Below are 15,023 nucleotides of genomic sequence, written 5' to 3'. Positions count from 1 at the left end.
TGTTATTAAAAAATTTACTGGCCTATTTGTGTGATATAACTTAAAATGTAATGTGCATGTAAGACTAACATTATATGTGAAAGCTCTGTTTTTCTTGTAGCAACATTATATGTATATTATTTTAAACAATTAACTTTTCCTGTTCGTATGTTTGCTGTACTTAAGTGATGTTGCTATTGGCTGACTACTCCACGTGTCCAAACCTCTGAATACCCGGCGTCATCAGCTGGCAAGATCACGTGACATGAGCTATGACTGGCTTAACAAATACGCATCGCAATCTTGATTTCAATGCTTTGGAAAGTAACATGCGGTGTTTGGTGGAATTTGTAAAACAAAATTATGCAGCGTACATGTTACTGCACATCAAATGTCTTTCCAAAAGGTGGTGTTGTTGTGTGTGTGTGTGTGTGTGTGTGTGTGTGTGTGTGTGTGTCCTTGAGTTTCGTTTTCTAATGTGCCGGGAAATTCTACACCCATGTATAAAACCATAACCACTCAAAGGATTGATAAGTTATACAGTTCCGAGATAAGATATACTGTCAGTTAACAGGGAAAAACTTATGATTCCACCCGGGAGAAAGCGTATTTTTAACTGGGAAATCCGGGAATTTTTTTCCTTGTCTGTGTATACACCCTGTAAAAGTCGAAACAGAAAACCAAATAGTTTGCTATGTGTATAGAGGCTGCTGTTCCAACATTGCTATTGTGGTATATAGCCAACCTAACTTTACGTAATGCAAATTGTCAAGTGCATTGTTTCACTGGTGCAGGTATAAGGCACGCTTAATCTAGAAATTGTCCTATGAAAAGCCAGAGAAAGGTGTATACAGTATTTTCATCAAACAGGTGTAAATAACAAACCATATCAGAAACGGCCATTCAATCTCCTCCAAGATACAGAAATGTTGCAACTTAAGATGTCTAATGGACAAAGAAATTATTGATACACAATTTGGCCAGAATCCTAGGTTCGTTTCAGCAGTTACCAGATAGTCAGACAACAGGCCATACTGCGCATGCTCAGCTATGATGACCTAGGCAGCTCGTGCTTGGCGTTTGCTCTGCTCATACACTTTTCGTCATTTCTGTGTGGAATTCCGTGCGTGGTGGGGTGTCGTGTGACCATGTGCAGTCCTGCGGCATGTTGTTGAGAGGACCTAGGGAATTGTACCTGGAGCAATTGTTTTATCATATCCTAGCCAGATAAGGAATGCAAATAAGGAAACAGTTCTTGGCATAATATTAATTTTAAAATTAGACTATACAGCTCAAAGTACCATAACATTTTGCTATGTGGTGACTTTGACAGATTTTTTTGTTAATTGGTACTCAGCATTATTGTTATGTAGCTTTTCCAATCAGGTTTACATCTACAAAGCACTGCAAAAAGCTAGTAAGAAGGAATACACCAGAATAAAGGACAGTAAATTCCATGACTATTTCAAAATGTGTAAAAAAATTAACAGTTGTTTGTGAGGCAAAGTACAGCTGAAAGTTTATATTCTACTCTAGGAATAAATATAAATTCATGTGGGGAGTTACAGTGATAAAGACATGGCATGCTGCCAGTCTACAGTTTAACATAGAATAGCATTCTATAAATTTGAGATGTAAACACAAATTAAGAAATAACTTCAGGCCTACAGGAAATACTAGACAGGTGCCTTGTGATTGAAAAACACTGTGTTTCACGAAAGGCAGATTTGTAAAATTCTGCTGCAGCTGTTGGTATATTTGAAACTAAATATTTAGTCAAAACTACTGATCAAATTTGCCTGCTTAGTCATTTCACGTCAATGTTTACGTATATTTGTACGTATATAGCTTTAAGAGATCTTACAGTGTCATAAAAGTAACAGGGCATCAGAGATACTCAAGCAGCATCAGAATTTCATAAACCATACTAAAATGCTTCATTCCACTCTTAATTGTACATTTGTGTGTCCAGATGCACTCTGAAGTGCCTGATATTCAGCTTTTCAATGTGGTTTTCAGGATACCAGTTTTCTTGGAGGTCCAGTACTGGTTTCTCATGTTTGGTTCTTTATGATGGTATAATGTCATTCATCCCAGAAAATGAAAATTTGCACTTGAAATTGAACGAAGTTGAAAGTAGCTAATAGTGTGGAATGAAACTCTTTTGTTTCAAATAAACTGACTCACTCAGTGAAAAAGATTAATAGAAGTGAATTTCTCACAAAACTGACAGAAATAGCTTCATTAAGACATTAATGGTAAATCTCTAATAACTTGGAAATAATATAAAATCAGAAAATTGAAACTTATAACTTATTTTAGTCTTCCATGATTTATGAGAATATATATTAATTCACTTGATGGCTTCTGGCCACAGAAATCTGTTTTGTTTTCATTTGACATGGGAGATGTAAACGGAGAGAGACCGGCAATATCACGAAACACGTACATGGTTCATGCGGAGGATGACACCCCTCCCCCCCCACTATAACTCGGCTTGGGTGCGCCAGACATCTTTTCTGTGTAGCATCTGGCTATTTGCTGCTACTGCTCATACAGTAAACAGCCACGCTTCAAGTAACCAGAAGTGGGAGAACACACTGCTCATACCCGAATTCAGCACTGTGCGTGCGCGCGAGCCTGCTGACAAGTGCTCTGATGATGGTGTCAGCAGCTATTGCGTTGTACATCAATGTTGGAAATTCATTGACTGTTGTAGACAGTGGGCCATTGAGAATCGCCAAATGTAATTATTTGTTTGGCGGAACATGCAAGCAGTTTACATCTGTTTTCAGTATGGAGAGTGTCAGAATAATTTTTACCGATCCGGTTGTTATGAATTTTAAGGTTGGTAACAGATTATTTTGTTTTACTTGCTAACTGAAAACAAACTTTTATGTTCTGACAAGCTGACCTGTAGTGAAGCCCAAGGCCTAGGTCAGGCTGGAATGTGATAGTTTGCTTTTGATACGTCAAACCCAAAGAAATGTCTATATGAAAATAAGATAGCTCTACTAGATTGATGTGTAGTGTAGCCCGAGTTGCAATAGCCTACTTGTCTTATTTCTGATTTTGCTGGAAATCTATAGGACATGTGTAAATTCTAATCTAATAGATTAAAATATCACATAACTTTATTAACATGCCATAGGAAACTATGAAAGAGTAGTGTGGTTGGCTACTCACAACCAAGTCAAGATTCCTTGTATTCAGTTCCCATCTCACAACGTACAGCTGTGAACACTGTAAGTGTGCTTTTATCCACAATGTCTGTCGCAGTTCATTAAAAAGAAATGTATTTGTGAGAACCGAAGTTTCGTCACATATGGGTATTTTTAACTGTCCTTATATCATAAGCTATAATATAATGATAACAGCTAAAAACCACCCACATTGGAGGAAACTTCGGTTCTCAAAAATATAACTAACTAATTAACTAATTTTAAATGATCTGTGACACATTGTATGCACAGAAACCAGTGGACAGTTAAGAGTCAAGGGGCACAAAACGGAAGCAGTGGTTGAGAAGGGAGTGAGGCAGGCTTGTATCCTATCCCCAATGTTATTCAATCTGTATATTGAGCAAGCAATAAAGGAAACATTAGAAAAATTTGGATTATGAATTAGACCTGGGAGAAGAAATAAAAACTTAGAGGTTTGCTGATGGCCTAGAATTTTTGGCACAGGCAGCAAAGGACTTGGAAGAGCAGTTGAATAGAATGAACAGTATCTTGAAAGAAGGTCATAAGATGATTATCAACAAAAGCAAAAGGAGGATAATGGAATAGTTGAATCAAATCAGGTGGGGCTAAGGGAATTAGAATTAGGAAATGAGTTAGTGAATGAATGGGTGAATGAATGAGTTTTGTTGTTTGGGCAGCAAAATAACTGATGGTTGAAGTAGGGAGGATATAAAATGCAGGCAGGCAATGGCAAGAAAAGCATTACTGAGAAATTTGTTAACTTAGAGTATAGATTTGTCAGGAAGTCGTTTCTGAAAGTATTTGCATGCAGTGTAGTCATGTATGGAAGTGAAACACGGACGATAAATAGTTTGGACAAGAAGAGAATAGTAGCTTTAGAAATGTGGTGCTACAGAAGAATGTCGAAGATTAGATGGGTGGAACGTGTACCTAATGGGGAGGTACTGAACAGAATTGGGGAGAAAAGAAATTTTTGGTACGGCCTGACAAAAAGAGGGGATCAGTTGACACGACGCATTCTGAGACATCAAGGGATCACCAATTAAGTACTGGAGGGAAGCGTGTGGGGAAGAAATCGTTGAGGGAGGCAACGATGAATACAGTAAGCAGATTCAGAGGGTGTAGGTTTATTGTTGCTTGGAGAGAAAGCAGCTTGCACTGTCAGCAGCAGCATCATAAATACACTAACAAAGTAAATTATTCCTAATTTGTGTGCACTCCTCTGCATAATTTGATCATTGTTTCTATTATCAGAGCGACGGGTGCAGCAGCTTACCAGACTGGACAGACGGGATATGCTGTGACTCCAACTGCAGCAACAGCAGCGACATACACAGCACAGAGAGCTGGAACAGGGTATGAGACGGCGTATCAAACAGCTGCCACTCACACAACAGCTGGGACCTATGCAGGTGGGGAAATATTGTATTGTGTGTTCATTTTGGAATATTGTATGTATTTCAGGCAAAGCTAAAGATCTCATCCTTGACTGAGTAGTTGTGGCACTGCTTACTGTTGACATGTACACATTGTTTTATCTTGTTACATTAAGTATTTACCCAGTAGCACAGTAAACGGCCTTGTGTAATTATCAGTATACATTATGGCTGGTAGCCTGTGCTAAAGCAAATGTTTCTTCACTCTACACTATTTGCTCTGCCAGTGTTGCAGAACTAATTAAGGGTGTAGATACAACATATATATTACACACATTATAATAAGAATTTTAATAATAAATGGAAATCAAATTATTTCTATTGTGCCTGCCCAAATTGTCGAGTTTTCACAGGAACTTTGAAGAGATTTGTTCCTCCCTCCCCTCCCTGCTATAAATCTGTTTGAGGATTATTGTTTCATTTTGTCAGGATTATTGTTCTGAATTTCCAAATATTTGCAAACCAGTTTTTATGTATGTGGTGGTTAACTTAATTGCCAAATCATCACTAGCTTTTGCTAGGGTCTCAAACAAAACATCAGAGAAATGTCGTATGTATTGTTTGAGAACTGTCATCACATTGTGGAGCTATCATGCTGTAATACCTAGTTTTAGTTTCCACAGTGGATTAATGTGCCATAGTTTGTGTGACATTAGATTCCTAAATAATTGTAACCCAACGATATGATTTGCATCTGCACTCATGAGGGCTACTACACTTTTTACATAAGACAGCAGTTAATCATTCAACTTTGTAATTTATGTATTTTCCTGAATACATTTCCAAAAAGGATCCATTTGCTTTATTGCAAGAAGTTCATGAAATGAATCTATGAAACTGCATGATTAGTTTTCAGAACATACTGAAATAATTTGCCTTGGCCATTTCTGATTCTACAGCTCCCTGTTAAAAATAAATTTGTCAATCTTCTTGTGTTGGCAAGCAAAGACTGGTTTTCAGAGAAATTTTGTCGAACAATTTGGCCAACAAGTTCAACCATTTGCACATGCATTTGTGAAACAATAGTGAAAGTGCACAGAGGTAGGAAGAATAATTGCAGATAAATTTTTGAAGGGGTACTGTACACACTAAAATTGGAGAAGTTCTGCTGTCTGAGATTTTTGATGGATTTGTGTTTGATAGATGAACTTTGCATGGAATAAATTAGTCAGTTGGAACAGTCCTAACTCCATTGCAGAGTTTAGATTCATTCTACCGCAAGCATAACTGACACATAGTAAGTTCACTGGTCCCTTAGTAAAACTCTAGATAAGCAGAATATTTCCAGTGATGGGTGAATTCTCCAATAACTTGATTGAACAGTTAGGGGAGAGGTGGAATGCCCAAGTGAGAATTTACAGTGTCTTTGGATTGATTGTGGAGAGGTGTAAATACTAAAGCTGATTTCATGTCTGTTTCTTTGCCTAGATATTTCCCTAGTAGATACAGTTAGATAATTTCCAGTTCACTTAAAAGAACATGATTCAAGATTTCTTTTGGGACAGTTCCCATGATAAATTTTGTTTAATGTTGGTGTTGATACTACATGAAAGCATATATCACAATGAAGGAAAAATTATTTCTTTTCTTCTCCTAGCTACCATGAGATGTCAATAATACTGAGGCTTCTACAGTGAATAATTTACTATGTGTTTATATTTTCTGTTCCTCCTTGAAGTAACTGACAGTTTGCATGTGCTAATAAGGTGTCAGGTAAATTAACATCTTTCAATTGAAGATATAAGGAAGACTTCTTGTGGTATTACATATAATCTGTGCTTATCCCTAGTGTATCCGCGTTACTATTTAGCATATTTTATATGTGCTGAAGTTGACAGTAAAAAAATTTTTGACCTCCTAAGGTGTATCTCCCCCCACCCACACAAACTGGCTCTTTTTATGTTGTCAGCCAACTTTTAGCTTTTATCCTAACACGTATCCACCAGTGGAACAAACATCAACTTGGGGCCTACCAGAACACAAACAAAAGTTTTCATTGCTTATTTTTAGTAGAAATTGTACGTCACAGCTTAAAATTCCAGATATTTCTCCTTAAACATATCATACATGTCTTTAAAGTCAGTACCACCATTAGACAGTTGTTTGTTTACAGTGTTACATTTACGCTTAGATAATGATGATTTTGGCTTCAAAGTGCCATTATCAAGTGTTTTAAGTGTTATAAATTGCCTAAGATGGCATACTGTTGTATTAAATTACACTATTAGACACATTGTCTAAGAGTTGATATTCTATATTCCTGGCAGAGCCTTTCATCTCGAGTCAAGATGGTGTATTCAGTAATGAAAAAAAGCAGTAGGCCCTGCCAGAATTATCAACTCTTAGACATTGTGTCTAATAGTGTATTTTAATATGACGGTATGCCATCTTAGGCAATTTATAACACTTGATTATGGTGGTACTGACTTTAAAGAAATATATTATGACTGTGGCCCCACATTATGAAAAAATTATTAAATATCATACATGATTTAACATAGTTATATCTAAAAACAAAGATGCTGTAACTTACCAAACGAAAGTGTTGGTATGCTGATAGGAGACAATAAAAAACACACACATACATAAATCTCGAGCTTTCGCAACCCAAGGTTGCTTCATCAGGAAAGAGGAAAGGAGAGGGAAAGACGAAAGGATGTGGGTTTTAGGGGAGAGGGTAAGGAGTCATTCCAATCCCGGGAGTGGAAAGACTTACCTTAGGGGGGGAAAAAGGACAGGTATACACTCGTGCACATACACACATCCATCCGCACATATACAGACACAGGCAGACATACATAAATGCAAAGAGGTTAGGCAGAGATGTCAGTCGAGGCAGATGTACAGAGGCAAAGATGTTGAATGACAGGTGAGGTACGAGTGGCGACAACTTGAAATTAGCGGAGGTTGAGGCCTGGCGGGTAATGGGAGGAGAGAGTATATTGTAGGGCAAGTTCCCATCTCCGGAGTTCTGATGGGCTGGTGTCAGTGGGAAGTATCCAGACAACCCGGACGGTGTAACACTTTGCCAAGATGTGCTGGCTGTGCACCAAGGCATGTTTAGACACAGGGTAACCCTCATTACCAACAAACACTGTCTACCTGTGTCCGTTCATGTGAATGGACAGTTTGTTGCTGGTCATTCCCACATAGAACGCTTCACAGTATAGGCATGTCAGTTGGTAAATCACGTGGGTGCTTTCACACATGGCTCTGCCTTTGATTGTGTACAACTTCCGGGTTACAGGACTGGAGTAGGTGGTGGTGGGAGGGTGCATGGAACAGGTCTTACATCGGGGACGGTTACAAGGGTAGGAGCCATAGGGTAGGGAATGTGGTTTGGGGATTTCGTAGGGATGAGCAAAGAGGTTACGAAGGTTAGGTGGGTGGCAGACACACACTCTTGGGGAGGATTTCATGAAGGATGGATCTCATTTCAGGGCAGGATTTGAGGAAGTCTTATCCCTACTGGAGAGCCACATTCAGAGTCTGATCCAGTCCCGGAAAGTATCCTGTCACAAGTGGGGCACTTTTGGGGTTCTTCTGTGGGAGGTTCTGGGTTTGAGGGGATGAGGAAGTGGCTCTAGCTATTTGCTTCTGTACCAGGTCGGGAGGGTAGTTGCGGTATGCGAAAGCTGTTTTCAGGTTATTGGTGTAATGGTTCAGGACTGGAGCAGATTCGTTTACCACGAAGACATAAACTGTAGGGAAGTGACAGTTTGATATGGAATGGGTGGCAGCTGTCAAAATGGAGGTACTCTTGCTTGTCGGTGGGTTTGATGTGGACGGATGTGTGTGATTTGTTCGTACCCTTTCCAACTAGTGTGATTCTATAACAGGAAAATGTGAAATGTTGACTTTTATTCCTTCAGTGTGCCCTGGAATTGCACGTAAGGGCCTCCCTAAACCTCTTTTTATCTGTAGGAAGTTGTCCTTAATGCAGTAGATTACTTGATCGGTGCTTGTAGTATTAATGAGAATTACGGGATTTTTCTTGATTATGGCTTCTTTTGCATGGCAGCAGGGCTGACAGGTTAAATGAGCTTGTTCATTCTTTGTAGAATTTTAATCCTGTGAATTTCATCTTTCGTGTCGTTCAGCTTGGCAGTACAATCCGTCTGCACAAGGACAAATAATTACATTGTGTATTGGGTGGTTATCTTCACCATTTCCAACATTATATCCAAAAAACTTGGAGTAAGTTATTTACAGTTAGACCATTTATCTTTAGTTAGTAAGTAAGAGATTAAGTAGAAAGATTACTTGCAACGAACATTACAACTTTGTGGATGTAATTCTTTGTTATTACTGCCTACATATATGGTTAATTTTTATTATGTTACAACACTTACATACATGTGTGTTTCTAATTATCTCTTTCTTTTTGATACTAACATTGCTATATTATGAAGAATATATGCTTGCACAGGCTTAAAACAACTGGAAAAGCATTATGCAAAAAAAAAAAAATCGTGATATCTGAAATTCTTGTTACCAATGATGCCGATAACACAACTAGTAGTGAAACACAGTTACGCAGTTCGAAAACCAAAGGAAATATTCACAATCCCCACATGGTCATTATATGAGTTTTCCACACATAGTGAAATATCTACCCTTCAATTTTCATTTTGTCACAAAAGATGGAATTGTCAAAGTGTCTAACGGAATTTTAAATTTGATCAGTTGCAGTTAATCGCAGTTTCCAGTAAAAACATGCATTTTCAGTTATCTGTGAGTTTCTCTGCAGACGCCATTCTGTGTTCTCAGATAATCGGGAGCTCGCTGTAAATCGGTGATATGTCTGTCAATTTTGTAGAGTAATTCTTGTTCATACAGATAAATTAAAGTAAGATTGCGGCCAGCAGTCATCGGTTTCAAAATATGCGAGTTTCTTAAACTGTACATACATTATTTTCTCTCATCCCTGTCCAGCATGTACCACTTTGTGGTGGGTAAGGGCTCTTTCTTGAGTTTATTATTGTTCTTCTCTTATTTCATGTTTTAAATGAAATCTTAACAAATTTGTTGCATGTTACAGCTGTTGGGGCTGGTACTCCAGCAACTGCCACTACATATGATTATGGATATGGACGCACAGCACAGACAGCATATGACAGCACTAAGACATACTATCAGCAACCTGCTGCAGCTGCCGCAGCAGCAGCTGCCACCTATTCTACTACGGATACACACTATCAGGGTAAGAACAATAAACATTTTTCCTTAGATTGCCTTGTCTTTGTTGAACTTATCTTATTGTGGATGTGTACTGCCTCTTTTATCTTATAAAGATGATAAACATAGAATGGAACTGTTACCAATGTAATAAGTTTATGGAGCAGAAATATGAGCAGTAGCAGACTGATAATGATTAGCAGCTGTTGTGTAAAACTATTTTGACAAGTTTCTGTCATCAAGAATTTTTCAGAAAACTAATGGGAAAATGAAGACTGTTGGGGTCGAAAAAAGTGCTTGATGTAATTGACGATCTTCGACTGAATTAGAACAAGGTTACGTAGTTTGTGGAAAACAGAATTGTAGTGGCAGCTATGAGACGTAGAAGACCAAGTGAATTTGACAAAATTGGTGGGGGAGGGGGGGGGGGGTTATTTTATGCTCCCAAGACTACTTACTGGATATTAATGTTGCTGTACAGCTACTTTGAATTGATCTTACCATTTTAGATATTACAACAAAAAGTGTTGAATAAGGAGTGACAGGATCACTTAATTCAGTAGTTAGAGTAATACTTATATTTGATGTAAAATGATGTATTGAGGATGTAAATATAGGTGATTAAAGTGTAAAAGCACATTTCCACCAATGCAGTTTTAAGTGCCATATATCATTTGGGTCATAATCTTTCTTTTCTGTATCTGCTACTATGTGAAAACTAGCTAATCTGCTCCACACTAACAAATAGGCATAATTCCTTGTAAGAGGTCAGATTCTGATTGATTGGTACCATATAAATCGCACACCCCATTTATAGCAAGTGATAAAAGCAAAGCAGTAATACAGCTGGAAAAGCTATCCATTACTATCAGATGTAGTCAATCCAGTGATAAAATTGAGATTGAACAGTATTTTCCAAAATTGGATTTGGTCCTCTTGCTGTTAAATATCTTAGGGTCATTGTTATAAATTTTGAGGTGTAACAATTTACTGAATTAAATTGAATGTTTAGTTTATCTTTACGTTAAAAATTACAAACTTCCAAAATTTTTGATAAGTTTGGAAATGTAAAAGTGCAAGTACAGGTGAGAATGAATAACTGATCATCTGTACCTTAATTGAGGTACCTTCCTAACTGTGTATTGGTGAGGTCCCAAAAATGTATTGTTGCATTCTGATTAATTGCAGTCATTGATTTCATCAGTTGTTTAAACCTGGTCCAAAACCTTTCTGATAATGTGTGTTTAAATAGAGCTGATTCCAATTTTTGCAGCATCGAAGCCAGCTTTCAGCACGAGCACCTACACAGCAACAACAAGGCAGGTGACTCAGACAACGCCTAAGGCAGCATCCTACAGTACTGCTTATACCACACAAGGCACCCAGGGTGCTAGTTACACTTCAGGTTACACAGCAGCTGCTGCACAGACAACAAACACCACAAAGGGTAAGAACTGTCTCGATGGAACTAATACTTCTGTTATACTTTGTGTATTCACCAGGCATCAGAGTTATGTGGTGTAGACTTTGATTTATCGACTGCATAATGTTTTCAGTCTTGAGTACTAATTACTGTGAGCCCACATTTTTTAAGTTTATTTAATATTAAAAGTGTTGCTAGTTGACTACTTTAGAACCTTATTAGTTATAATGACACACATTAAGTTTTTGAGTAGCATTGATAACATTCAGATGTTGTTCACTTTGGATGATAAAGTAGGTATATATATGTAAACGTATTTTTGGTATAACTTTCAGCAACTGGCAACACAACATACTCTGGTTACGATGCTGCCCTGTACAGTGCTGCTACTATGTATGTAGCTCAGCAAGCACAAACAGGTTCGGCAGCTGCAGGCACTGCAACAGGTGCCACAGCAGCAGTAGCCACAAATACAGGTGTTGCAAAACCTGCAGGCACCTGGCAGGGTTATAAGAAGCCAGTGCCTGGAGGTGTCAAGACAATGAAGCTCAAGCAGCCACCAAAGCCCCAGCAGCTGCATTATTGTGATGTCTGTAAGATCAGCTGTGCTGGTCCACAGGTGAGTTACAGAAGGGGTTGCTCCTTTTGTCACTACATTCAGTTAAAACTAAACGTATTTGAGTAAACACTGCCTTACCACATTTATTCATTTTTTTTTTTCTTTTTATTCTAAATACGTTTGTATAAGTTTGGGGTTTAATAAAATTTGCCAGTGGCTTTGGTGGCTGAAATGAAAAATGTAATATAACATTAGTTCATTGAAATACTAATATACTTGTAATTTTCATTGAACTAATTTAAAGTTTAATTTGTAAGGTAATGCAGGGTGTCTACGACCCGGGACAACCGGGAGATCTGGGAAAAACCCGGGATTTTTTTCATCCGGGAGAAAACCGGGAAAAACCCGGGATATTTTTAGAATTCCGGGAATTTTTCATTGTTTTAGTTTTCAGTTAAATTTTTGTAATTTGACTAGTAAGAACCAACACACTAACAAAGGATATTACTGTATCCCGCTACTGCAGAATAATACTTCAACAATAAAACATAAACGAGAGAAAAAAACCAAAATAACTTAAATTGCAAAGGAAATGCGCCATATACGACGACGAAACAAGTGCTCATGCAAGCGTCTGCCGATTGAAAATGTGTCAAAGGCTTTAGGAAGACTATGCAGTGCTTCATAACAACAAATTGCCTCCAATGAGCGTGAAGTCGCAACTGTTTACATTAGATTTGTTTTAGCAGTTAACGCGCGGGCTCATGCGCATGCGCAGTAGAGTCATGTTTGAGTAGTAGATTCTTCTGCTTCTGTCAACAGGAATGTGGCTGTTAGCTGTGCAAGCAGTCGCAGCAAGCAGCTAGATACTTCCGGGAAATGGGGGTGCCTAATTCATATTCTTGAGGGGAAAAAAACTTGTTTCGCGAAGCACTTAGCATCCAGCGCACATTTGCCTATCAATTAGTCATATGATTTTGAAACGCTTTTCTGTTGGTTTTTGAACACATTTTAAGTTGATTTCTGAATGAATCATAAGCTGACTTTTGAATGCATGCATAGTGTACGTGATGTCTCTGTCAGGAGAATCCTCGTCGCATCTAGAAATAAACTTTCCACAGACAAAAGGGGACGGGGTTATACGAGCTGAGTGGAGTAAAGCCGAATGGATGAATGGCAATCGCTGTCTGATTATGTGGCTGATTGGGTGTGCGAATGATCAGCGTTGTTATAATTACTAGCGAAATCCATAGATTCATACTATCAGAATGGAAATAAACGACTGACAGGAATAACAGGTGAGAAAGATTATGTATGATCTTCTCGGTGTGTCCCAGAAAATGAAGTTTTACAGAAAGTGTTTGGCCAGATCGCTACACTAGTAAGGACCAATAGTACAGTCCCCGGCTACCAGCCGCTTAAGTTCTATTATGGAAGTAACACGGAAAACGTGTTGTACGAACACGTAACATCGCCTAACCGGAGAATAATTGTGGGAGAACTAAACCAGTGATTCTGGCAGGGTTAGTGAAGTTAATCGGCGAACAAATTTTGACAGTGGCAGCAATAGCTACAGAATTGGTTATGACAGGATTGTTTGTTAGAACGAGGACAGAGAAGAAACGAGGACATCACACAAATTATGGAAGAATAAGACAATTCCAAATTTATATAAAAATTTTGTAATACTAGTTTTCGATCTCATGCTAGAGAAGCTGGTGCATATGAATGAAACTATTTTCTAACATAAAGCTTTTTGCTTGTAATAGGCCTAATAGGCATTTGATATTGATAATTATTGGATTCTATTCTGTCGTGTTATAAAAATGACCATTTGTGCCAAAACAGTCTCGTTTATTTGGTGTGTTATAAAATTGCTGCCGTATTAGAAAGGCCTATTTTGTTTTATCTAGCAGACAGTGACAAAATAGACGTAATCAGATCGAGAAACCTCACCAGTCTTGGGTATTATTTGTATTAACAGCTTTTTCAGTATTAGATAACTACATTTCGATTTTCCATGTAGCAAAACGTTTGCCATGTAAAGCTGTAGCAAGTTAAGAGAGAAAAAAATGCTAGGAGCTAAGGTTTGAAGAAATGCGTAATTTCTTGCTTATCTCTTGTCGGTACTGGTTTTATATATCCTATATTTAATTTTATGTCTCACAAAACAGCAACTAATGGGCAATGAAGAGTTCAGATTTTCCGAAGAGTTCTTGTTCTCTCGATTACAAATAATCCCATCCGCTATTAATTGCGAGATTTTTTTTTTTAAGAGGGGCAGGCTGCCAAACCGGCCGACTGGGAGCAGGAGAGGCACCACAGGACATTTCAATTTCCACTCTCCTGAATATAGTTTGGACGTGCAGTAGAAAAATGCTTTATGAAGAGGCATGGAACTGCACTTAGGCATACTTAAGACCAAATAATATATCTTACATTTCCTCGAATACATACGTTTTATGTTTCAGACTTTTCAGAAAGATGTGCGCTACAAGATGAACATATTTTGAAAATTTGATTATTTTTTTTTTAATATTGACCCGGTTCGCAAATGTCGTAGATCCAGGGCTGATGCGCAGAGCAATCTGAGGCTATAGTGGGTAGTCTCCATGACCCGTGTTTACATTCAGTGATTTTGCTGTTTCCCCTTCGTTTACTCTCACGTCAAATGAAAACAAAACGGAAATCTGTGGCCAGGAGCTGTCAAGTGAATTAAAACACATTCACATAATTACTAAAGGCTGAAATAAGTCATTAGTTTCAGATTTTATTTTATTTCCACCTTTCTGACAGTCAAGCATTAATTGCGTTGCAGAACAATGAAGTTATTTTTGTCTGTTTGCTAAAGAAATTTGACTTTTGCTAATCTTCTCCGCAGAGGCAGTCAATGTATTTGAAACGAAATGTTTAATTCCACAGTACTGGGTAGTTTCAACTGTTCGCTGCATTTCAAGTGCACGTTTTCATTTTCTAGCACGTATGGCATTATGCCATAATGAAGAACCGAACACGATATAATACAGTACTGGTGCTCCAAGAAAATTTACATCCTGAAAACCACACTTAAAAGCTTAATATGAGGTTGGGGTCTACGGTACTTCATTGGGAATCTGGACATACGAGTGTGCCTTTAAGTATGCACTTTAAATGTGCACATTTTAATATGGTTCACGAAATTCCGGTGCTCTTGCAGTATCATCTTTCATTGATGATCTTTTACACGTACGTACATACGGGTTTCC

At 38.0% G+C, this 15,023-nt stretch overlaps 1 protein-coding gene across 2 annotated transcripts in view; it reads left to right on the top strand.

Moving 5' to 3' along the window:
• Nucleotides 1-15,023, top strand: part of LOC126095743 (zinc finger RNA-binding protein) — a 46,518-nt gene that overhangs the window by 8,879 nt on the left and 22,616 nt on the right. For both annotated transcript variants that reach the window (XM_049910516.1, XM_049910517.1), the window contains exons 2-5: nt 4,437-4,594; nt 9,660-9,821; nt 11,070-11,243; nt 11,555-11,838. In XM_049910516.1, the coding sequence (XP_049766473.1) occupies nt 4,437-4,594; nt 9,660-9,821; nt 11,070-11,243; nt 11,555-11,838 (778 nt within the window). The remainder of the gene's footprint in view (nt 1-4,436; nt 4,595-9,659; nt 9,822-11,069; nt 11,244-11,554; nt 11,839-15,023) is intronic.

The sequence above is a fragment of the Schistocerca cancellata genome, chromosome 8 (assembly GCF_023864275.1).
Source record: "Schistocerca cancellata isolate TAMUIC-IGC-003103 chromosome 8, iqSchCanc2.1, whole genome shotgun sequence".
Classification (NCBI taxonomy): Eukaryota; Metazoa; Arthropoda; class Insecta; order Orthoptera; family Acrididae; genus Schistocerca; species Schistocerca cancellata.
Note: the sequence above shows the minus strand (reverse complement) of the source record. Positions and strands in the feature narration are given on the sequence as shown.